Source organism: Xenopus laevis, chromosome 7L, assembly GCF_017654675.1.
Source record: "Xenopus laevis strain J_2021 chromosome 7L, Xenopus_laevis_v10.1, whole genome shotgun sequence".
Classification (NCBI taxonomy): Eukaryota; Metazoa; Chordata; class Amphibia; order Anura; family Pipidae; genus Xenopus; species Xenopus laevis.
In genome coordinates, this window is record NC_054383.1 from 48,217,928 (window position 1) to 48,241,453 (window position 23,526).

A 23,526-nucleotide genomic window follows, 5' to 3' on the forward strand; every position below is an offset into this window, starting at 1 on the left:
ATATACAGTAATTTAGCTATATATACTATTTTTATTTAAGAAAATATACAGACCAATTCAGTTCCTGAATGATATACAGTATAAACATTTTTTTGTTCCTTTTCATAAAGTGATTGAAACGTATGTATTTTTGCTGAAATTTCTTTACAGATCTCTAATTGATAATGACTAAGACAGTGTTCAGGCCATGTAGAGGTGCATTTGATCATATGAACTTTACATATATTGTGCATGCTGCTAAAACAAATGCAGAAGATATTTTACTGGTCTTTGTTTTCTATGGTTCTTGTAAAAAAATATCTATTCTCCATTTTGGAATTTAATAACAGTAAAATCTGATGCCACTGATATTTAGGGATGTAGCGAACTGTTCGCCCGCGAACTAGTTCGCGCGAACTTCGACCGTTCGCGTCCGCCGAATGTTCGCGAACGTTTGGGAACGTTCGCATTTTGAGTTCGCGTTCGATCGTTCGACCATTCGAATTCCTTCGACCGCTAAAAATCGAACGATTTCCATTCGTTCGAACGATTGTAAGCATTCGATCGAATGAAAAGCATTCGATCGAATGGCTTCGATCGTTCGATTCGAATGAAAATCCTTCGATCGAACGATTAAAATCCTTCGATCGTTCGAATCGAACGATTTTAGCGGGTGTTCGAAGTTCGCGAACTGTTCGCGAACGGTCGCTTTTTTTGCCGGTGTTCGCGAACGGCGTTCGCGAACACCAAATCGGAAGTTCGCTACATCCCTACTGATATTGTTACTTCTTCTGAAGTATACATCTAGTCAATACTGAGATTTTTATCCTCTCTACACAAAAATACATATGTGGAAAATATTTACCTATTGGTCAATAGTGCACAGTCTTGCATAGGTAATGCTGGGCAGGTTGGCAGGCTGGTAGAAAAAAAGACAATATAATGTCTCTGTCTATTAGCTAATCTATTCCCAGGCATATACTCAGGCTTATAATTAGTTTTATGACATGGGATGGTTAAATAAAATATAGAAAAAACTGTTGCAATTTGTAATGTTTCTAGGAAGGAGCCATTTATTTTGTAATAAATATATTTGCACCATTAGAACCGTTTTCGGAAAAAAGTATCTGCCCATTAATAACACGGAATAGGTACAAGTCCATATGAAGCACATACACTAGCATACACTGGTACTGGAAAGCACTTGCCATTGCTTTACCAGATGAGATAGAGACAAGCCATTTTTAAGGGGCTCATTAAAACATGTTTGATACTGAGTCTGTAGTAAAAATCATCCACAAATCCCTGTGCAAAATATTATCCCCATTGTTTGGACACAAAGTTATAGGCTCCACCACTGACCTTTTCTAACACAGAATAGCAAAACAAAAAACAAACAGGATAGAAGAGTGAATAAGGCATATAACATTTTTATAAGACATGCAGTTGCATTTCGATGGTTGTTAGCATTAAACCATGGTCTGAATGGTCTCCTGTGAACATGTGATAATCTGGTTTCTGCTTGTTTTTTAAAGCATAATCAATATGTTCATTGTATGATTCTTAGGCTCAAGTAATACTAATTGAACTTCTCACTAGTACTGTATATTACTATAAATAAAATAACTGTGTATTACTTATGGTCATGGTATATGGTTTGTTGGCAAGGATCTTTGCAGACAACTTGTGGTCGGCATGGATCTAGGCAGTAAGTATTCTGCTGACACTGGCTGTGACCTCCTTTGACTCCAGACATGGCTGGGGTTTTGTTCAGTAGTATATTCTGAGACACTTGTAAATTCTCTAAGATATGTTTGTTTTATCTGGAACAACTTTTTTATATATCAACATATACATGTTCATCAGCTGTCTGTAAAATTAATCATTAAATTTACAGCATCATGTGCATTTGTTTGTTTAATAGTTTTATTGGCGAAATACAAGATATAAACATCAGTGTAGTTATTAAACAAAAACATGACTTGGTGTTAAAAGACTACCGTACATACCAGAATTCTTGAATGAATTTATCAGTTGCTTTGGATGAAATATTGTGTGCTGACAAATCTCAGAGATACATCAGACATAATTAATACATGCAATACTCTAAGCACAGTTAAATTATGTATAAACTATAAATGACTATGAAGATTTTCATTCATCCAGGTCATAGTATATCTAGTATAGGTCAATCTAAAAACAACTGGACTTGCTGAGTAATCGTAAACGTCTTCATTGATTACTCAGCAAGTCCAGTTGTTTTTAGATTGACCTATACTAGATATAAACTATAAATATGATTATCAAAAAGCCAAAAATAATGTTATAATGCTATCCCAAAAACTACAATCAAGTATGTGATGTATTACCTAGAATACTTGCGGCAGATTTACTAAAGGGCGAATCGACCATCGCTATCGAATTTTCGCTAGAAATCCAATCCACAGGGACATCGCCAATGTACTAACAGATATAGAGGACAATTCGCTAGCGAAATAGACCATCGCTAGTATAGTTTCGGGCCCTATTGCCAGGCACATTTTCGCTCATGCGAAGGATCGTTACTCGTTACTCATTACTCGTTACTGATAAAACAAAGCTACATCCTTCTCAATCTTATGTCAGTGACATCATATCCTGTATGTCAAAAAGTCATAAAAGTTGTAAAAAACGCTGGCATCTTTTTTTTAAAGCGGGATTGCCTTCAAAAGTCCTAACTAGTTAAGATTTTTGTGTTAGCATTTTTTTCCAACCATTTGAGGGGTCTGCTGAGATGCAACTTTGCATTTTAGTGAATTAGCATAGTGGTAACAAATTTGTGGTAACAAGTTTCCAGGTAATAGATCACACACCTATATAAAATTATATCACATGTACAAGCCGAATGGGATTTATAGTGGATGGCAGATATGTATCCCCGGTTTTTAGGTTCTGAGCCATCCATTTAAGAATGTTCCCTTTAAGAAACATCAGAGGGTTAAGCAGCCAGAAGGTGGGCTGGACAGCCAAGGGGTGTTTAAGGGAATCAGCAGCAGGTGTGCAGTGGGTGAGAGAAGGAGCTGCACAGGAGGGCTGGGCTGTTGGGTTGGAATGGCTGTATTTTCAGAGACCTGTGGGGCCTGATAGCCAGGGGGATATTTTCCTGGTGTTTTCCCCACAGACCAAGCCTGGATAGTACCTTGGGGTACTGAAACCTTAAAAACGCTGAAGTAAGCTATTTTGTTTATTGCTGGACTTTATGTTGCTCAATGAAGCTGTTTTCTTTCTGTTACATTTTGACTGCTGCTGGAAGCTCTTTGTGTACAAAATAAACGGACTGTTTTTCATTTCACCTTGGAGTGGCCTGCATTTATGCTAACAATCCTGCTGTGATCCCCCCAAACTTCACACACATTACTCCTAAGAGAAGCAGTAACTAGGGATGGGCGAATTTGACCCGTTTCGTTTCACCAAAAATTCGCCACCGGCGAAACGTCGCTGACGCCCATTAAAGTCTATGGGCGCGTCTTTTTATTTTGACGCACAACGCCATACAAGTCTATGGGCTTCATTTTTTGGCGAAACAAGGCAAAAAAATTCGCCAATCCCTAGCAGTATCTACTAAAATTCAGAACAGCAGACACAGACAGCAGTTTACCAGGGGCAGAATAGATCTTAAGGAAACTTTAAGAGCAGAAATTCAACTTGCCTCATGTAAAGAACAGAATTGTGTCTGTAATAATTATTGTATTATTATATGCAATCAGATACAGGAATAGGTAGAGCAAACAGGGTTCTGTGACACCACTGTGGAGGTATGTACAGAATATATGAATGACAAAGTAGTTCCAAGAAGAAGATTCAAATGAATTACCAGGTAGGATCAATGTAGAGAGTGTAATACTTGCTGCTTTATGACCCTGTTTGCCACATGGCTGCCCTTCAAATATAATTACTTGTACAACAGTGCCTTTACATTGGGAAGATTGGGAACATTTGCAGTGCTTTATCTACCCTCTATTGGTTCAATTGTTCCTGAGATTTTTAGGACTGTGGTGGATATTTTTTGATATGCAGTGGATTTTTTTTTATTATATGTAGTGATCTTACAGTGCTGGGATTTAGATTCCTTTATATAGATCTTTAGCATTTCAGATGGCCACCATTATTTATTTTTGCTTGGTACTAATGTCTTTATGTACATATTTATTGTATGTATGTTTGGGGGTTCTTATTACCCTAAGTCAGAATGTTAAAAAATCAGTTTTTCCAACTAAATATATTCGAGGGAATGACTGTAATGTTCTACCTCATGAATCTTTTATGTGATTACTCAACTCTAATTAATACAGATACACATTTAAAAATGTTTAATACTCTGTATGCTATTCATCTTGTATTTATAACTTAATTTATAACTTGATTTCATGTTAGTGATTAAGTGCCATGTCATACAGGATATAAAGGGTTAAATTAGTAATTTGGCTACTAATTTTGCTACAACCCTTAGAGACACTGTTGGCATTCAATCTACTGACTCTAACACCTCTAATAGAAGTGTCATCCCGTTCTTTAAGTACAGTCATTCCTGTCCATGGCTTCACACCCATAATTGGGTTTAGAACAAAATAAAGAAATAGCATTCTATTCCTTGGGGGAGGATTGTAGAAAAGCAATGAATAAGTTATGAAGTATGTTCTAATATTGGCTGTGTGCAAGCAGACAGAGAACTGGGAAGCATCTGTGAAAATGGGCCGCTGAACTTCTCTCGTGGTATGAGATGCAACTCCTGATCATAGAAGAGTTTGGGGCCATCCTCTCTGTAGGTAGAGGCAGCTTAATAATCAGTGGTGGATATAATGACATAGTGCTGATCTCAAGTGAGGAATGGCAGAGCATAGTAGTGATCTCTTATGGAATTCTGGCTTTGAATATTGCCTTGGGGTGAGGCTGGCAAGGTCCTATTTAGCTGATAAAATGTGAATAAATGCTGTGGCCATTTTCACAATTTCTGGCTCCTGGTTTCTTATTACGGTAGGTAACAATGGGGTCCAATGGGATAGCTGAAGGCTAAGGGTAAATTGAGGAGTCCCCTTGACTTCTGTGGGACACTCTAAGTAAATCTTGCCAGTTGGTGGCACTTCTGGGTTTAGCAGATTAGAAGAAAATACAACTTCAATGCAAGATGCAGTAAAGCTGGGTGGAGGAGAAATAATGCTGTAGGACTATTTTTCATGGTTTAGGCTAGGGACCCTGGTTCAATTGAAAGCAAATCATGAGGCTACCATGTACACTTACATTCTTTACAATTCTGTGCTTACTACTTTGGGGAAGGTTCTTTCCCAGATGCACAATAGGGTTTCTGTGATGTGAGTAAAAGAACTGGGCTGGCCTGCAAAGAGCTTTAACATTAATCAAACTAAACACCTTTAGGATAAATTGGGGTGCTCACTGTAAACCTGGTCAGGTTGGATATAAGTACCCAACCTCAAGTGCTTTTTTGCTGAATATAAGCAATTTCCACCAACAATGTTCCAAAATCTATTGAAAGCCATCCCAGATGAATGAAGTCTATCATGCCAAAAAATAAGAGAACAAACTCTTAATGACCTTGCTGTGGTAATGAAATGTTGGACAATCTGCTCTTTGGACACTTTTGGCCAATTATTTTATATACAATAATTATCACCATGCTCTTTACTCGTATTTTCTCTCTGTACGTATGTTTGACGTGTTTTGATACAAACAAGCTTTTAAAACAAAATGGTATAAAACAGCCATCTGCTTCAACTTTTGATTTAATTTTGAACTTTAAAGGACAAGCAAAGCTCAATCAAATTTAAATGCCATAGACAAGGCCCAGTAAAAATACAGTGTGTAGAGTGCTTTAATTACCTTAACTCTCAGTCATTTAGGTCCTGTATAGCTGTCTTCCTGTAAATACTGCTGAAGTCTTTAAAAGAAATTATCCACAGTGCCTTAGTCTTTACAAAGCCCAAGACTGTGATTCTGCACAATAAAACTATGCAGGAAACAGTCGCATACACAGTACAAGTGAGCTCTCAAAGACATACGTTATTGCTGACCTCTGGAACACAGTCAGCCAACAGGACAAAACTGATGTATGTGCAGTAAGCACCAATCCACCATTTTGATGACAAATATTATTTAAGATGGCCATGTCTATTAAATTGCATGGGGCTTTTTTGGAGCATTAAAGCAAGCAAAGGGGGTACATAACAGGCAAAACAAGATTACAATTATGTAGAGCTAAGGGGTAGGTACAGTATGTTATTTTGGAATACTGATGCAAGCTTTCTTTATCTTTTAAATACCAACAAATGCATTATAATTGCTACTTATATGACTTGCTTTGCATATTTAAAAAAAAAAAATATTAGTTTTCTCTATTTGTTTATTTGCTATACTTCTACCTCAATAGAGAATCTGGCAGGCTCATACTGAAAAAAGTATCAAATAACTTCTGTTATGTGCAGTTGTACACCAAAGAGGTTATATAATAAAAGTCACTATGTTTTGCCCAGGAGCAATAACCCATATAAACATACAATAAAGCACTGTAAAATGGTGAAGATAAAAATCACTTTGAAATCTGCTTGCTTAAAATATAAAAAACTGGTGTATCTCCTGTGCATCCCCAGTGTAGATGTGTTTGCCACCCCTAAAAATCCCTAGCCCTGGGCCTTTGTGGCCTTTCCACAAATCAATTTTCAAAATTGAAAGAGGGACAAAAAGATTTGCCATGCGGAGCGTGACGAAAATTTTTAACAACCCCCATTTTAATGGTCACACACCCCTAATTACCATGCCCATTTTACAAAATTTGGTAGGTTAGGAAATGTCTAACACATTTCTGTGGTTTTTATGTGTTATTACAGTTTTGCTAATGAAGGTGAATCGCCTTTAAAGCTGCAAGTCGGTTTCCTCAAGATATCTGCATTTTGGGCTCTCTGCCAAAAGCTAATTAAGTTAGAAACTTTGTATCTTTTTCTGGCTGTTCAGTGCAGGAGATCAAAGAGAAAGTTGAGCCATTTCAGTAACAAACCCGAGACTGTGGGTTAAGCTGTCAAAATCGAAACTGTCCCACGAAAAACAGGACAGTTGGGAGGTATGCTGAAAACTCTGCGTCTATTCACAGCACATACAGTTTCCTAGAAAGACTATGCAGACATACTTGCTATCCTTATCTGGATGTGTGTCCATTTGCATATTGCTCTAAATAGCAATTATTTTTGTTGAAAAATACAAACCAAGGTATGCCAAAGCTGGATAATTTAATGTAACATCAATATTCAGTACAGATACATGCAAAAGCAAGCACTAAGACAGCTATGACAGAAAAAGCGATAGTAGGACTGGAAGATCCGAAGGCCTTTGTGGACTAATGAACTACTCAGCTCATGCTAAAAAAATGTGGGAATATTCAGTGCTTTCCATGGAATTGCCAAGGATGGCAGGAATGGCATGGGTCATAGTGAACTGTTAAGAAATAAAACACAATTTAAAACGCAATATTACATATCACAGAGATATTCCAAATACAGAAATGTAGCTATATCTGCTAATATCGTGTGTGTGTGTGTGTGTCACTGTCAGTGAATAAACTCAAAAAAAAAAAAATATATATATATATATATACTTCTGCTCCTGAATAATATAAAGTGTAGAGTTAAGTTTTTTCTGTTCCTTTTCCCAAAGTGATTAAAATATCTGCATTTTGCAGAAATTTCTTTATACAATTCTAAGTGAAAATGACTAATGCAGTCTTTAGGCCATGTAGATGTGTGTTTTTATTAAAGGAAAACTATACCCCCGAATAGTGTAGGGTCTTTATAAAAATACATTGCATAAAACATGTAAATAACCTAGTTTCATAATAATCTACTTTTTAGTAGTATGTGCCAGTGGGTAATCCAAATAGAAAATTGCCATTTTAAAAAATAAAGCATCCCCCCAGGATTCTAGAATTCCCGGTGCACACAAACAACCCAAACAAACCATTCACGTTAGGTTACATGAGCCAGTTAACAGACAGGATTCTGTGTTTTACATACACACTTCTTCCTGTTACAGTTAGAACTACAGTTTCTCTGGTCAGGTGATCTCTGAGGCAGCACAGAGAATATCATAAAATGGTGGCTCAAGGGAAAATATGTGAAAGAAAAATATTTACTTAAATATATATACTAGTTTGTTAAGATTCTTTAATATGCCACTTAATATGATGTAAACTATCTGTTGCTTAAGTATTCATTTTGGGGGTAAAGTTTGCCTTTACCCTTATATTCATGGGGTCTCTCAAAATCAATATTTAAAGCACTTCATAGTTTGAAATCAGGAACCCTTTTTAAATAGTGCTGGATATATACATATATATATATATATATATATATATATATATATATATATATATATATATATATATATATATATATATATATATATATATATATGGAAAATATTTACCTTTTTGGGTACAATGCACAGTTTGGCAGTGGAAATGTTGGGCAGGTTGGCAGGCTGGTAGAAAAAAAGACAATATAATAAAGAGATTGTATTGAGACTACAATCCTACCTAAATATATTAGCTAAATTACTGTGTGTGCACTCAAGCATATAATTAGTTGGAATACTTGTTATAGAGAATACTTAAAATATACTAAAACTGTTGCTAAGTGTAATATTAGAGAGCAGGTAATTTATTTAGTAAAATATTTCTATCTGCACCTACAGAATCTGCCCATTGATTACACAGGATGGGCACAAGTTCATGAGCACATAACTGGTAAATACTTGCACAAGCTTAATTGCTGTTACTTCACCAGATGGGATAGGAACAGGCAATTTTTAGTGGCTCGTCGTGTTACTGTATTCATAAGTGAGTCTGTAGTAAAAATCATCCACATATGCCTATGCTAAATATAATCCACATTGTGTGTAGTGGTTTTGGAGATGACCAATCAAACTCAGTAAAGGCAGTATTTCCCACCACTGCCTTGATCTGACACAGAATAACAATAAAAAAAGGGACACGGCAGAAGAGTGAAGACAACAGAGAGGGAAAAGGACATACCATCAAATATGTTATAAAAAAAAACCATTCCTGGCTGGTGAAATAATTGAATCAAGTGTTGGAGATTTAGAAGCTGGTTGGTTCTAGAAGCTGGTTACCATTACAGCTTTTGTGAACATATATTCTTGTATTGGTTGCTGGTTGTTTCTTAGGTTTGTAATCTGATTGTATATTATATATACACCTAGCAATAACAATAAGTAGTAGTATGCTATAGTTTTCTAGTATTTATTAAAGGGGTCACTTGTTATTGCCCAGAAATACTTAACACATTCTATCCTAACAGAGATGCTGAATAATCAATATAAAATACATGTTTTTGGTTGATTCTTAGGCCTAAATATTACTAATTGAACTTCCCACTAGTACTACAGATATCACTTACGGTCATGGCATATGGTATGTTGGCAAGGATCTTTGCAGACAACTTGAGGTTGGCATGGATCTTTGCAGACAACTTGAGGTTGGCATGGATCTTTGCAGACAACTTGAGGCTGGCATGGATCTTTGCAGAGGACTTGTGGCTGGCATGGATCTGGGCAGTAAGTCTTCTGTTGGCACTGGCTGCGGCCTCCTTTGACTCCAGACATGGCTGATGTTTTGTTCAGTAGTATCTTCTGACACACTTGAATTCCTTACAAGATGTTTGTTTGATATGAAGCAGCTTCCATATATATCAACATATACACATTCATCAGCTGTCTATACAATTAATCATTCAATTTATAGCATCATGTGAATTTGTTTATGTGCTAATTTTACAAGAGAAATAAAATAAATAAACAGTTACAAAAAATCATGACTCGGTATTAAAATACCAGAAGACACATACCAGAATTCTTGGATGAATGTATCAGATGCTTTGGCTGAAATATTGAGTGCTGACAAAACTTACAAAAAGTGTAATTAAAATACTCCAACAAACACTGTTAAATCAGTTGTAAACTATAAATAAGACTAGCAATAAGGCAAAACTATTATGCTATGATGTTATCCCATAAACTACATCCAGGTATGCATGTATCATCTAGAATTCTTGGAGCCTAAGGTTTTATGTATAAAGTGTTCTTCCAAATTGTGGGGCGCCATGTCTTAAAGAAAAAAATAAATAAGAATTTCATTTCACAAATGAATAATGTATTGTTTAAATAGGAAATTACAATGTTGTGCTTGAGAGCTTATTTAATAATAGGTTTTAGGGTACCATAAATGGTTCCATACTTTACCTGTAATAGATCCTAACCTATCTAATATTGTGTCACAGTACTAAGAGAAGTAGTAATTACTGTAATACAGTTTTGTTACATTAATTGCCCCTTCCATCAGAACATAGGTTACATCCCTGTAAACTTGAACTGGGCCATGAGCTGGTACATATATTGGAACTTGAACCACAAGGCAATGTGAGAACATTGCCACAGCACTTTACCAGGGACAATAAAGAACCCAAGCAGAAATTACATTTTCTTTACCATAAAGTTGTCTCATGTAGAGAACCCAATTGTGACTGGAGTTGTTAAAATATGTTCAAATTTGTTAAGAAGATCCCTTGACAATCAAAAGTCAGTTGTAGAAGAGACTGTTTATAGAAGAGTACTGAGCAGGTAATTGTAAATCTATTATAGTAGCTGATAGTGACTGCAAGTCTCTGTATTAATGCTCTCTCCCTCTGTTCTCCTTTGCAGGTAACTGGAGGATCACCCTGGCTGGAGGAACACACTGATCAGGAAAATGTCACTACATAGTATCTGATACTGACTGCAAAAGAGCTGAAGTGCTATCAGTCACTATGGTGAAAGAGCATACAGTATGTTGCTGAAAATCTGAACCAGATCCAAAATCTCTAATAGGAGTAATGATTGTGTGCCAGTGGTTTTTAAACAACAGACTTACTGAAAAAACGAGTCAAATATACTTTGTGCACACAGAAATAACTTTACACAATTAAAAAGCAAGTAAAAAAACCTTCTTAAAACAGAAGATCATGCCAAGTTTTGCAGAGAAAATCATATGACTGGAACATGTTGAGCTTGTGGCAGGTGCAGTCAAGCTCAATTCGTACTCCTGAATCATCCCTGCCCAATAATGACAGTATCCCCTAGGCAGGGAATCACCCATCCATGTCAATGTTCCATAGGCATAGTCAATGTTTATTTTTTATTATAAAGTGGATGCCAGGTAAAAATATTGTATATATTGCCCTAATCTAACAATATTTTAGTAATATTCAATGTAATCCAGGTTAATATAACTGAAATATTTACCGAAATGTGGAGAGGCAGTCGCTTGTGTATAACAACCTTACAGATGCCAGTACAGCAGCCGCGGTGGGCATGTAAAGGGAAAACCTATTAGCCATACCCAAATGGCAAGGATTAGTGATGGGTGAATCTGTACCGTTTCGCTTTGCCGAGAAATTCAGGAAACTCCAGAAGTCAATGGGCGTCAAAATAATTTTGACAGGCGACAATTTTTATGTGCGACAATTTTTACACGCGTGATGCTTTTGTCCAAATGCATTAAAGTCAATGTCCTGCCGAATTAATTCGCCCATCATTAGCAAGGACCAAAAACAATTACCCGCCAACAGCTGTGACAATAATAATATTTGTGATTTAACTTTATTAGAAGTGTACTAACAGTGCAACCACTGGGGGGGGGGGGATGATCGTCCGCCATTAGGGGAGACACTGCCAGCCTGCACATCGCTCCAGGTGCCCGTGACGCCGCAAGAGGAGGACGGTAATCAACTTCCCCTTTTTATAACAGCCCTCCCTTAGTGCCATCAACCAATCCTCCCCCCCCCCCCACATAGCCAGTTCCAGTGTCCCCTCTGCTCCCAGCACCTCCCCACAATACCGGGCACCCTTCGTTAACCACTTTGGTGCCTTGCATTATTTTTTAAATACACAATTTACATCCAAACCATTCTGTATGCAGGAATATTGCTGTTGTTTATATGAGTTCCAGTGAATGTTTACAGGAACAGCAAAAAGAAGGTCAGTCTGCGTCAGTCTGTCTGTATCCTTCTATGTTCTCACTGGATAAGAGATGCATAAATGAACCACTGCCAAACAAGCAAAATACTTGCTGGTTACGTATGTTAAAACCAACATAGCAGATTTATAGAGCCAATTGCATGTAATATCATTGCTGCTCAAATTTATGTTCAACATTAGTGATGGGCGAATTTATTCAAGCAGGCATGGATTTGCGGTAAATTTTCGCGTTTCGCAAATATTCGCAGAGACAAAAAAAAATATACAAAAAAATTATTTGGATGTCCATTGACTTCAATGCATTTGGACAAAATAGTTGCGCTTATAAAAATTGTCGCTCATGTAAAAATTGTCGCGCGTCAAAATTATTTTAACACCCACTGACTTCAATGTGTTTCGCAAATTTTTTCGCCGTTTCGCAATTTTTTTCAGCAAAACGGGACAGATTTACCCATCACTATTCAACATCTAAGGAGCAAATTCACTAAAGGGCCTGAGACGTCGCTAGCGTTTGTTCACACACTATCGCTAGATGAATTTTAGCTCTGGCAAACGCTCGTTACTCCTCAAATTCACTAAGGTGCGAATTTTACTGAACGTTACCTCTTTCACCAGAGTTTACTTTGCCACCTCAGACCAGGCAAACTAATGAAACAAATCCTCCTCAATCTTATGTCAGTGATATTATATCCTGTATGCCGGAAATGCATTAAAGTTTTAAAAAAAACGCTGGTGATTTTTCTTTTTTTTTTGTCTTTCAAAAGTCTGAACTATTAAAGATTTCCGTGTGAACAATTTTTTAAACTAATTTGAGGGGCACGCCACATTTGTTTAAGGGTGGGCACATGTCTAGGGTATTAGAGGATCTCTTCTGTCTTCATCACATAGCTCTGTGTGTCTTCGCCCTAAAGTCACAGTTTAGTACAGGTATGGGATCCATTATCCAAAAACCTGTTATCCAGAAAGCTCTTAAATACAGGTTAGCCATCTGCCATAGACTCTATTTTAATCCAAATAACTTGAAATTTTTAAAAATGATTTCCTTTTTCTCTGTAATGATAAAACAGGACCTAAGATATAACTAATCCATATTAGAGACAAAACCATCTTATTGGGTTTATTTAATTTTTAAAGGCCCCAGGTCCCACGCATTCTCGATAACAGGTCCCATACCTTTGCTTTACTTCAATGACAATGGATAAAAGAATATTCTGGATCAAGTTAGCATTATCTCATTATGGCATAAGGGTAGAATGATCTGAATACATTTCTAACTGTATATGCTATACCCTAGAAAAAAGGAAAAAAAAGATGACCCCTAATTACCTTGATACTTGCTTTAATGCTCTACAGCACATTTTTCCATATGTTCTGGGAGTTCTATTTTACAAGGTGCAGAACCAGCTTTTTTAAAGGAACAGTTCAGTTTTAAAAAAAAAACTTGGTAAATAGATAAGCTGTGCAAAGTAAAAAAAAATTATAATATAGTTAGTTAGCAAAAAATGTAATGTATAAAGGCTGGAGTGACTGGAGGTCTAACTTAACAGAACACAATTTACTGCTTTTCAGCTCTCTAACTCTGAGTTAGTCAGTAACCTTAAGGGGGGCCAAAAGTGTTCAGTGAGTTTGCAATTTATCCTTAGCCTGCAGTTCAAATTCAAAAGCAATTTTGAATTATTGCCTGGTAACCAATTAGTGGAAACCAAGAGAGCTGCAAAGCAGGAAGTAGTGTTCCAGCTATAATGCTAGATATCCAGTCACTCCAGCATTTATAGATATATTTATATTTGAGAGAGGGACCATAAGGTTAAATACAGCTCAGAATCTGCACTTGCATTACTGAGCTGTCAGACTGAAACATCATAGTCATGAACAACTGAAAACAATTGAACTGAAAAAAGTGTTTGGAAGGTGAACAACCCTTCAAGGAATTATCCATCCTTCACTACTGAAGGAAAGTCCAGAGACTATAATTTCTCCTATTACTAACCTTTAGACTTTTATGAAAACAGCAGCACCACTTGATTTGTGTAACCTGAAGGAACAATAACATCAAGGGCTGCAGTTTACTAACCCAACTATAGGGCACTCTGGGCAAATCTTGCCAGCTGCTGGTGCTCAGTGTTATGAATAGTGATGGGCGAATTTATTCGCCAGGCGCGAATTCGCGGCGAATTTGCGCTATTCGCCACCAGCGAATAAATTCGCGAAACTCCCGCGAAAATTCGCGTAAAAAATTCGCCGGCAAAAACGGGCGCCGGCGTCGGAAAAACGGGCGCCGGCGTCAAAAACGGGCGCCGTCGTCAAAAACGGGCGCCGGCGTCAAAAACGAGACGAAACGAATTTCGCGAATTTTTCGGCGAAGCGAAACGGCGCAAATTCGCCCATCACTAGTTATGAATCGATTTTTGTGATGATTGCTGAATATTACTTGATATCCTAGTAATCCCCTTGTCTAATAAATATACCATTAATACTATTTATGAGAGCAGAAGAAAACAAAATGAATATTATCATGTGAAATACAAAGCTTTGTCTGGAATGATGCTGAGATAACTGCCTTGGGATCTGGTGCAGTGGGAACAAGTCCTCTGGAGTTATAAATGGCATTTCACTGTTTTATGGAAAAGTCAGGGTTTAGCATATAACAAGAGAATACTAATCACCTAAATGCACAATACTGTAAAGTTTGGTGGAGGAGGAATATTGAATACAATTGAATACAATCCTTAAGGCTACAATGTACAAATACCGTCTTTACAATTGTGGGCTGCCTACTTTGGGTAAGGCTATTTTCCCTATGCATAAAGTAAAGCCTGTACAGAATATATATAATCAGCTGCATAGGTTAGGATATAATCTGAGTTTTATCTCTTTTTTTTTGCTTTCTGTCCTGAAATTATAGCTCTGCATGTATTCACAGCAATTATAGTTCCCTTGTTAGACTACGTAGACGTACTTTCTATCTTTATTTGGAAGGGCATTCATTTTCATATAACTATAAATTGAAATTCAAGAAGAAAAAGAAATGACAAACCAAATTGTGGACAAGTGAGATAATTTAATGGAACAGTAAGATTCACTACAGAATACATAAATCTAGAAAACAAGCAAATTTGGTACTAAGGCAGCTATGACAGAATAAGCACACAGTTGAAGGCTGGCAGGATTTAAGCCATTTGTTGGACTGATGACATTCTCAAGTCCTGGATAAAAAGTGAGAATACTCAGTGCTTTCCATAGCATTGGCAAGGATGGCATGGATCATGGCAAACTGTAGAGAAATAAAACATAATTTAGAACACAGTACATATCAAAGGAATGTTTCAAAACACAAGAGAGATCACTGAGAATGTGTATTTTATAAATCTCCAGTGTTTTGCTTAGCATTTATCATTATAATATGTATTACAAATAATATGCAGTATAAAGTGAGATTTGTTTTCCTCTACCTTTTCCAAAATTACTTATTAACCCTGTAACTGAATATGACTAAGGCAGTCTTCAAGCCATTTTGAGGTACTTTTGTATAAGACCTCTGCAAACCTGGGGTCTCTGAAAACCAATATTTGCAAAACTGAGTTGGGATTGAATAACAGTAAAATCTAGTATTTTCCACTGAAATTATTTGTCTGAAATATAAATATAGCCATGACTTTGTGTATCGTCTCTACACAAACATACATCCATGAAAAATATTTACCTTTTTGGGGACAGTGCACAGTCTTGTAGTGGCAATGCTGGGCAGGTTGGCAGGCTGGTAGAAAAAAAAGACAATACTGTATAATAAATAGATAGGGACAAGCATTTTTTTAAGAACAGTGAATATGGCACCTAAAAATGCTATAATAATGGATCTAGAAGCTGTTTAGCATTAAAGCATGGTCTGAATTTCTATCTCCACCAGTGAACATGTAATAATCCGGTTACTGCTTGTTTTTTGTTATACAGTACACAATCAGTTTGTTCATTTTATAATTCTTAATGATTCTTCGTAGTACTAATTGAACTTCTCAATAGAACTGTATATTACTATAACTAAAATAACTGAGTAAAACTGTGTATTACTTACGATCATGGAATATGGTTAGTTGGCAAGGATCTTTACAGACAACTTGAGGCTGGCATGGATCTTTGCAAACGACTTGGGGCTGGCATGGATCTTTGCAGATGACATGTGGTTGGCATGGATCTAGGCAGTAAGTCTTCTGCTGGCACTGGCTGCGACCACCTTTGACTCCAGACATGGCTGGTGTTTTGTTCAGTAGTATCTTCTGAGATACTTGGAGATTCCCTATGATATGTTTATTTTTTCTGGAGCGACTTCTTTTATATATCAACATATACACGGTCTGTAAAATGAATCATTCGATTTACAGCATCATGTGCATTTGTTTGAGTAATTGTTTTATAAGAGAAATAAAAAGAATAACCATCAGTAGTTATTATATAAACACATGACTTGGTATTCAGAGGTCAGAGGATATATACCAGAATTCTTGGGTGAATACATCATTTGCTTTGGTATTAAATACTGTGTGGTCACAAAAATTAGAAAGACCTCAAACAAATCTAAGTAAAATTAAAATGAAAGCAATACTCCAAACACATGGGGGCCGATTCACTAAGGGTCGAATTTCGAAGTTAAAAATACTTCGAAATTCGACCCTCGGATTGAAATCCTTCGACTTCGAATATCGAAGTCGAAGGATTTAGCGCTAATCCTGCGATCGATCGAAGGATTTTCCGTTCGATCGAACGATTAAATCCTTTGAATCGAACGATTCGAAGGATTTTAATCCAACGATCGAAGGAAAATCCTTCGATCAAAAAATCACAGGCAAGCCTATGGGGACCTTCCCCATAGGCTAACATTGACTTCGGTAGCTTTTAGCTGCCGAAGTAGGGGGTCGAAGTTTTTTTTAAAGGGGAAGTACTTCGACTATCGAATGGTCGAATAGTCGAACGATTTTTCGTTCGATTCGTTCGATTTCGTTCGAATTCGAACGAATTTAACCAATTCGATGGTCGAAGTACCCAAAAAATACTTCGAAATTCGAAGTATTTTTCATTCGAACCCTTCACTCGAGCTTAGTGAATCAGCCCCATGATGTCAGTGAAAAAAAAAGAAAAAACAGTATTATTATTAATTACAGAGCAAATACAAATGAATAATATATTGAATGTGGTAGGACTACTAGGGGAAGTAGTAACTACTGTTATGCAATTTTGGAATGGAATCTGTTATCTGGAAACCCATGATCCAGAAAAGTCATCTTCCATAGGGGGAAATTCACTAACAGGCGAAAATTCGCCAGCAACGGCTTCACCGCCTTCGCCACACTTCGCCAGGTGCAACTTTGCACAGACAACGCTAATTCACTAAGTTGCGTAGTTTCATCGCCGGCACTGAACGCTTGCGAAGCTGCGCTAGCTTTACTATGGAAGGCATAGCAAAGTTGCGCTAGCGTTAGATAATATGCATACGCCGGGAAGTTAAATTTCAATGGACGTATATGTTGCAGCAAATACATTATACTACATAAGCCCAGGGAACCTTAATAAAAGAAAATAGAGTTGTTATAATTGCCCAACACATGAGCCCACAATATAGTTTATGTGCCATATGTAAGGAAATGTAGGGGGGAAGGAGGGTACTCTAAAAAAAATGTATGATCTTTTGCAGCCTATCACCCTAAAAAAAAGGAAAAGACGCCAGCGTTTTTTGGGACTTAGAAAAATTAAACTCCAGGTCCTGAGCATTCTGGATAACAGGTCCCATACCTGTACATATATTAGCCCTTCCAGCAGAACTTATCTTTTGTATGTTAGAGGCTTCAGCCACGAGCTAAGGTAGAAAACCTTGTCACAGGAAAACTTTACCAGGGGTGGCCAACAGCCTCTAGTAACTTTTGGAACTGAATCACCATATTCTTGAACAGAAATGTATCTCTTTTCATGTAGAAAACACAACTGTGTCTGCAGAGATGATTGAATATCAGTTGTGTTTAAATAACAGAAACCATTTTACTGAACAGATTAGTCCAATACTTTAAGAAAACTTTCTTAAAATAGAGTATTATCCCATGTTTTGACTTTTCCCGGTCAACAACAGCAGAGTCAAAAGCAATCAGAGACAGGAGCATACACTGCTTTTTGCAGGGGTCACCTGATAATTCACATTCCTGAATCATTCATGCCCAATAACACCAGCATCCCGTAGCCAGGTAGTCACCCATCCACGTGAATTTTCTATAAGCATAGTCATACAGTGGATGCCAGGTAAAAATCTTGTACATACTGCCCTAATCTAACAAGCAGATGTAATATTTAATTAATTCAGTTTAGCCGAAGTTCATACAACTGGAAAACGTAAAAATATATTTTTTATAATCTTTTTTATTATTTTATATATAAAATAAAAACTAAATATACATATAAAAGCAAAACTAAGTGGGAAAGCAAAACTGCAACACTGTACTTGCATTGTACTAAAGCAGCATTCCACACTTGGAAACAAGTTCCAATAATAGAAATGGAACATCCAAAATGATCTAAAGTTTTCAGCAAGCTAAGAATATTAAAATAAGCATCAGTTGTATCCCATCTTAGCCACATCAGAGAATGCTGTTATTGAGATGCTAGGTAATATATTCTCCATATACTGTATTTTAACATGGTACCAACAACACAAACCAAATTGCCGTATCAAAAGTCTGTGGGGCTCATTCATAAACACTGAGCAAATTTGCACCTGGGCAGTAACTCATAGCAACCAATCAGTAATAAGCTTTTATCAGCCAGCTGTAAGTTGAACACTGGAAGCAGGAATCTGATTGGTTGCCATGGGTTACTGCCCAGGTGCAAATTTGCCCAGTGTTTATAAATAACGCTCTGTGACTTTAAAGTTGTTCCTGTCTCCTCCATACACACTCCCCAATTCAGAACATTGCTGCCTCCTGTTCTGTAGCCTGTTGGATTCCTGTCGCTTGCTATTTCATCTCCCACGTTGCCTCTACAGGTCCCCTCACTGGACACACCCAAAGGCAATCACTGCAGGCTTGCTCCTACTCCATACACCACGGAATACGACCAGGCAGTACAAACATGGGAACATTTTAGAGTTTTTATTACATCAATCTTTATAACAAATGTAAACACTTACATTTAAGTATTTAATGCTCAGCCTGACGCGCTTCGTGACCTAATGACGATAATTATCATTATTAATTTAATCCTGAACAGCCCACAAGTGGAAGAACATCTAGGAGGCTTGTAAGAGCCCCTTTTTTTGTTTTTTTTATACTTTGATGGATGTGAATTCATTGTAAACCTGTGCATCTCACTAATTAATTCTATATTTATTTTATATAATATTGTTCCTAAGCACGGATTTTATATGTATTTATACTTATTAGCAATATATTCTCCAATCTGGCAAGGTTGCTTTGCCTTGCAATCTAGAAAGCTGCTTTAACGATTAGAATAACCTACTTTGTTTACCTGTCCAGATAACCTTTTTAGAATCTTATTGTATACACTTTCTTTGGTATATAGACTGGGGACTTTGTATATTGCCACTCTGTCCTGTGGTCATAAGATGAGTGCCTTCCAAATACAGCGAAAACATATTTTTTAAAACACAGTATACATCAGTACAATTATGTATGCAGGAATAGTGATGTTGTTGATATGTGCAACCTTCCTCAACAGAAAAATACTATAATTGTTTTGAAGCAATAACAATAGATAGCATTTTTTTTATTTCCTGTCTCCTATAGCTCAAGAGTATGGTCCTAATGTATAGGGCAACAAGCTATTTACCGCTGATACTCAAAATGAACTATTTTTTCCCTCAGAGGACCCAACAACCTGGGGCAAAGTATAGGGAAGCAGGGCATGATGGGGGTTAGGAAGGCTTTCAATTAATATCTGCACATATGAAAATATTCAGGCAAAAATACTATGCAAAAATTGCATGTAACATCATGGCTGCTTAAATTCATGTACAACCTATGGTGTTGAATAATTGAAAATGCATAAGAAATAAAAATAAAATTCATGGGAATAAAATTCAAGGTTAACTCGTATTTCACAAAACATTTTCACAAAAACAATTTAAGAAAACAGTATGAAAATATGCACTTGCATAATGAGAAATACACAAAAATCTATAGCATGTAGTAAAATATACATAAATGTACAAAAGATTTGCGATAAAGAAAACAACAAACATTTACAAATAATGTTTTGGCTCTAATTGCCCTTCATACACTTCATACTCATACAAAAATGCCTTTAGGCCCTTGTGAACATCCTCAGTAATTTACCCACCCCCGATAAATTTAATTGTTCATGCAATTTTTAGAACTGGGGTCAATCATTTTGGTTTTGGTGTGGGATTAAACCAGTGGGGTTTAAATTCTTGATTCTTTAGGCCTTCAACATAATAGTTGCCCATTATGTTTTTTATTTCACCACGTCCCTATTGCTGGATACTTTTGTTGTTATAGTTAAGGGTATACAGCATTTACCCCTTTGATCTTGTTACTCATGAAGTTTTGGTTATGGGAGTTTTGGTGCAGGTATGGGATCCAGTATTTTGAAAGCTCCAAAATACAGGATGATCATCTCCCACAGAGTACATTTTAAGTAAATAATTCTTCCAAAACTGATTTCATTTTTCTCTTGCCATAATATAATAGTACCTTGTACTTGATGGTAACTAAGCTGCATTAATCCATGTTGGTGGCAAAACAATTCTTTTGGCTTAGTTTGACATTTACATGATTTGAATCAGCCTTAAAGCATGGTGAGCCAACCTATGGAAAGATCCCTTATACTTGTACTTCTTTTCAACTTATTGTTGAATACATTTCAAGGTCAAAATTAATAAAAATAGCATCAACTCACAACAGTAAATGGCACAGTGATGTAACACAAATGACAGTGATGTAACACGAGGAAAAATGGTGTCCACAATGGAGCAGTGTTATATAGACCTAGCAGAGAGCACCACATGGGAAAGGTATCTTTTATTCCCTTGTGTAACCTAGCAATTGGATAGTGCAAGCGGGACTCAATGACATACTAAAGATCTGGGGGAAAAGATTTCCTTGTCCTTAAAGTACTCAAAAGTGTCCAGATATTCATTGCTTAGTTCCAAATTGTTTCTGGAACCACAAATATTGTTCATAGAATATGCTGTGGGTTTTTATGATATTCCTGTCTATTTTGTCTTTATAACTTGATTTAATGTGTGTTATCCAGTGACATGTTTTACTGGATACAAAGGGTTTGTGATTTGGCTAGTAGAATTTTATACACAAACATGCTAAGAAATGTTTGTTTTTTGTATTTATTTTTTGTTTACCATGATGTAACACTGCCCTTACAATACATTTATTTTCACTGCCCCTTACATCCAGACATAATTTAAAGTTTCAATTTGGAGGGAAAAAAAGTGGAAGCACTAATAAATATAAAACCCTACAAGTAGAGTAATTTAAAATCGTATTTGTCTAAAAATCTACAGTAGATCTAGCCAAGACCTTTTTGGGCAAAATGCAAAGTCTTGCATTGGTAATGCTGGGCAAGTTGGCAGTAAAAAAAAAATACAATAAAAAACAATTCTATCAAGTTTACAGTCCTGCCTCAGTCTTTTAGCTAAACTACCATGTATATGCTCATCATATAATTGCTTTTATTACAGCTTTCAGAGAATCAGTTATTATTGTTAATTCTGGTATAATATACAGTATAAAGTAAAACTTTTGTTATTTTTCCCCAAACTGATACTGACACTCTTATCTTCTTTTATTTACAGAGAATTTTCATTATAGATCTCTAACTGAAAATTACTAAGGCATTTATACAATAGAGAGATTATTTTGCTCGCTTTGGCTTTGCAAACTTGGGGTCTCAGATAGGTGCTTATATAGAGCTGGACAATACAATGTGTATATGTTATTGTGTTATCATAAAGGGCAAGTTTAAAATATAGGCATATAAAATATTTACCTTTTTGGGCACAGTGCACAGTCTTGCATTGGTAATACTGGGCAGGTTGGCAGGCTGGCAGTGAAAAAAATACAATAAAAAATAATTCTATTAAGTTTACAGTCTGACCTCATTCTTTTAGCTAAACTACCTTGTAAATGCTCAGGCATATAATTACTTTTATTACAGTTTGCAGAGAATCAGTTATTATTGTTAAATAAAATATATAAAAAATGTTGCAAATGTTAATTTCATCTATTAAATATTGTAAGGGTTAATTTAGTTACAGAAGTACAAAAATGTGATAGACTAGAAGACCTGAAGACCATTTTAGCAGAAGTAAAAAATGTCAATTGAAAAATGAGACAACATAACAATATGGTAAACTAAACCATTCCTTACAGAACTTGTCACAAAAGGGGTCCCTTATTTGTTATACCAAGAAATATTTAACACATTCTAATCTAACAGAGATTATGATCAAAATAAAAAATCAGTAAATTTCCATGCTTGATTATTAGGTTCAAATATTTTACTAACTGTGCTTCCCATTGGTACTGTATATGATTACTTATGTTCATGGCATATGGTAAGTTGACTAGGATCTCTGCAGACAACTTGCTTCTGGGACAAATCTTTGCAGATTAGTTGTGGCTGGCATACATCAGGGCAATAAAACTTCTGCTGGCACTGGCTGTGGCCTCCTTTGACTCCAGACATGACTGGTGTTTTGTTCAGTAGTATCTTTGGAGACACAGTTTGTTTGAAATAAAGCAGCTTCTTTAATGTCACGGTCGGCACCCAACACCAGAACAAACACCAGGCACCCTGGTCTCGGCTTGTGCTTCACCAGTAGTGTGACCGCCTTTGGGCCTCGGGAGGAGCCCTCGGCTTACTTGGATGCCACGTGGACTTAAACGAGAGGTGCAAGATGAGAGTTCTGGATAGGCAGAGGGGCACGACTGTATAGCAAAGTATTTGGACAGGAAGCCGTTGTAGGGTTTTCGGTCCTTGACCGCCCTTCCACCTGCCACGCCCTTAGAGCCCCAGAGATCTCCGGGAGACAAGCAGTACACCACACAAGATATGATGCAAAACTTGTCTGTTTATTAGCATGTAAAGCTAAATTTTATATTCTTTGCACGCCCCCTATAGCCCCTCCTTTAACCGCATACAAGGAGAGAGACAACAAACTGCACAGTTTGCAGAATCACAGGAATAGAGCATGTGTTACATTTAGAAGACGCAAACAAGTTACATAGGGTGGGGGAGGCAAGATGTCAAAGTTACAGAACTAACTAAAGTGCAACAGCTGAAGTTACATACATTTTAGTAACGGTATGCAGTTTCTTCAAGATGTACCTTGCAATTACAGTTACAAGCAATTAACTGTGTAATATAAGAATTTAAAGGTGAAGGCATAAGAACCGTGATTTTAAGCATATTCCTACAATCCCTCCTTTCATCCTGAAGGGA

At 36.6% G+C, this 23,526-nt stretch overlaps 2 protein-coding genes across 2 annotated transcripts; both read right to left on the minus strand.

Annotated features, from left to right (window-relative positions):
* Positions 1-7,044: 7,044 nt before the first annotated feature.
* On the minus strand, positions 7,045-9,714 carry LOC121395411 (small proline-rich protein 2H-like). Its single transcript, XM_041568933.1, has 3 exons — positions 9,438-9,714; positions 8,446-8,499; positions 7,045-7,458 (listed from the first exon to the last, which is right to left on the minus strand). Exons 1-3 carry the CDS (start codon positions 9,640-9,642, stop codon positions 7,403-7,405), a joined length of 315 nt encoding a protein of 104 aa, XP_041424867.1. The 5' UTR covers positions 9,643-9,714; the 3' UTR covers positions 7,045-7,402.
* A 5,378-nt stretch (positions 9,715-15,092) lies between these two features.
* Positions 15,093-22,770, minus strand: LOC121395412 (small proline-rich protein 2H-like). The gene is made up of 4 exons (XM_041568934.1): positions 22,688-22,770; positions 16,124-16,245; positions 15,755-15,808; positions 15,093-15,325 (listed from the first exon to the last, which is right to left on the minus strand). Exons 1-4 carry the CDS (start codon positions 22,768-22,770, stop codon positions 15,279-15,281), a joined length of 306 nt encoding a protein of 101 aa, XP_041424868.1. The 3' UTR covers positions 15,093-15,278.
* Between the last annotated feature and the right edge of the window lie 756 nt (positions 22,771-23,526).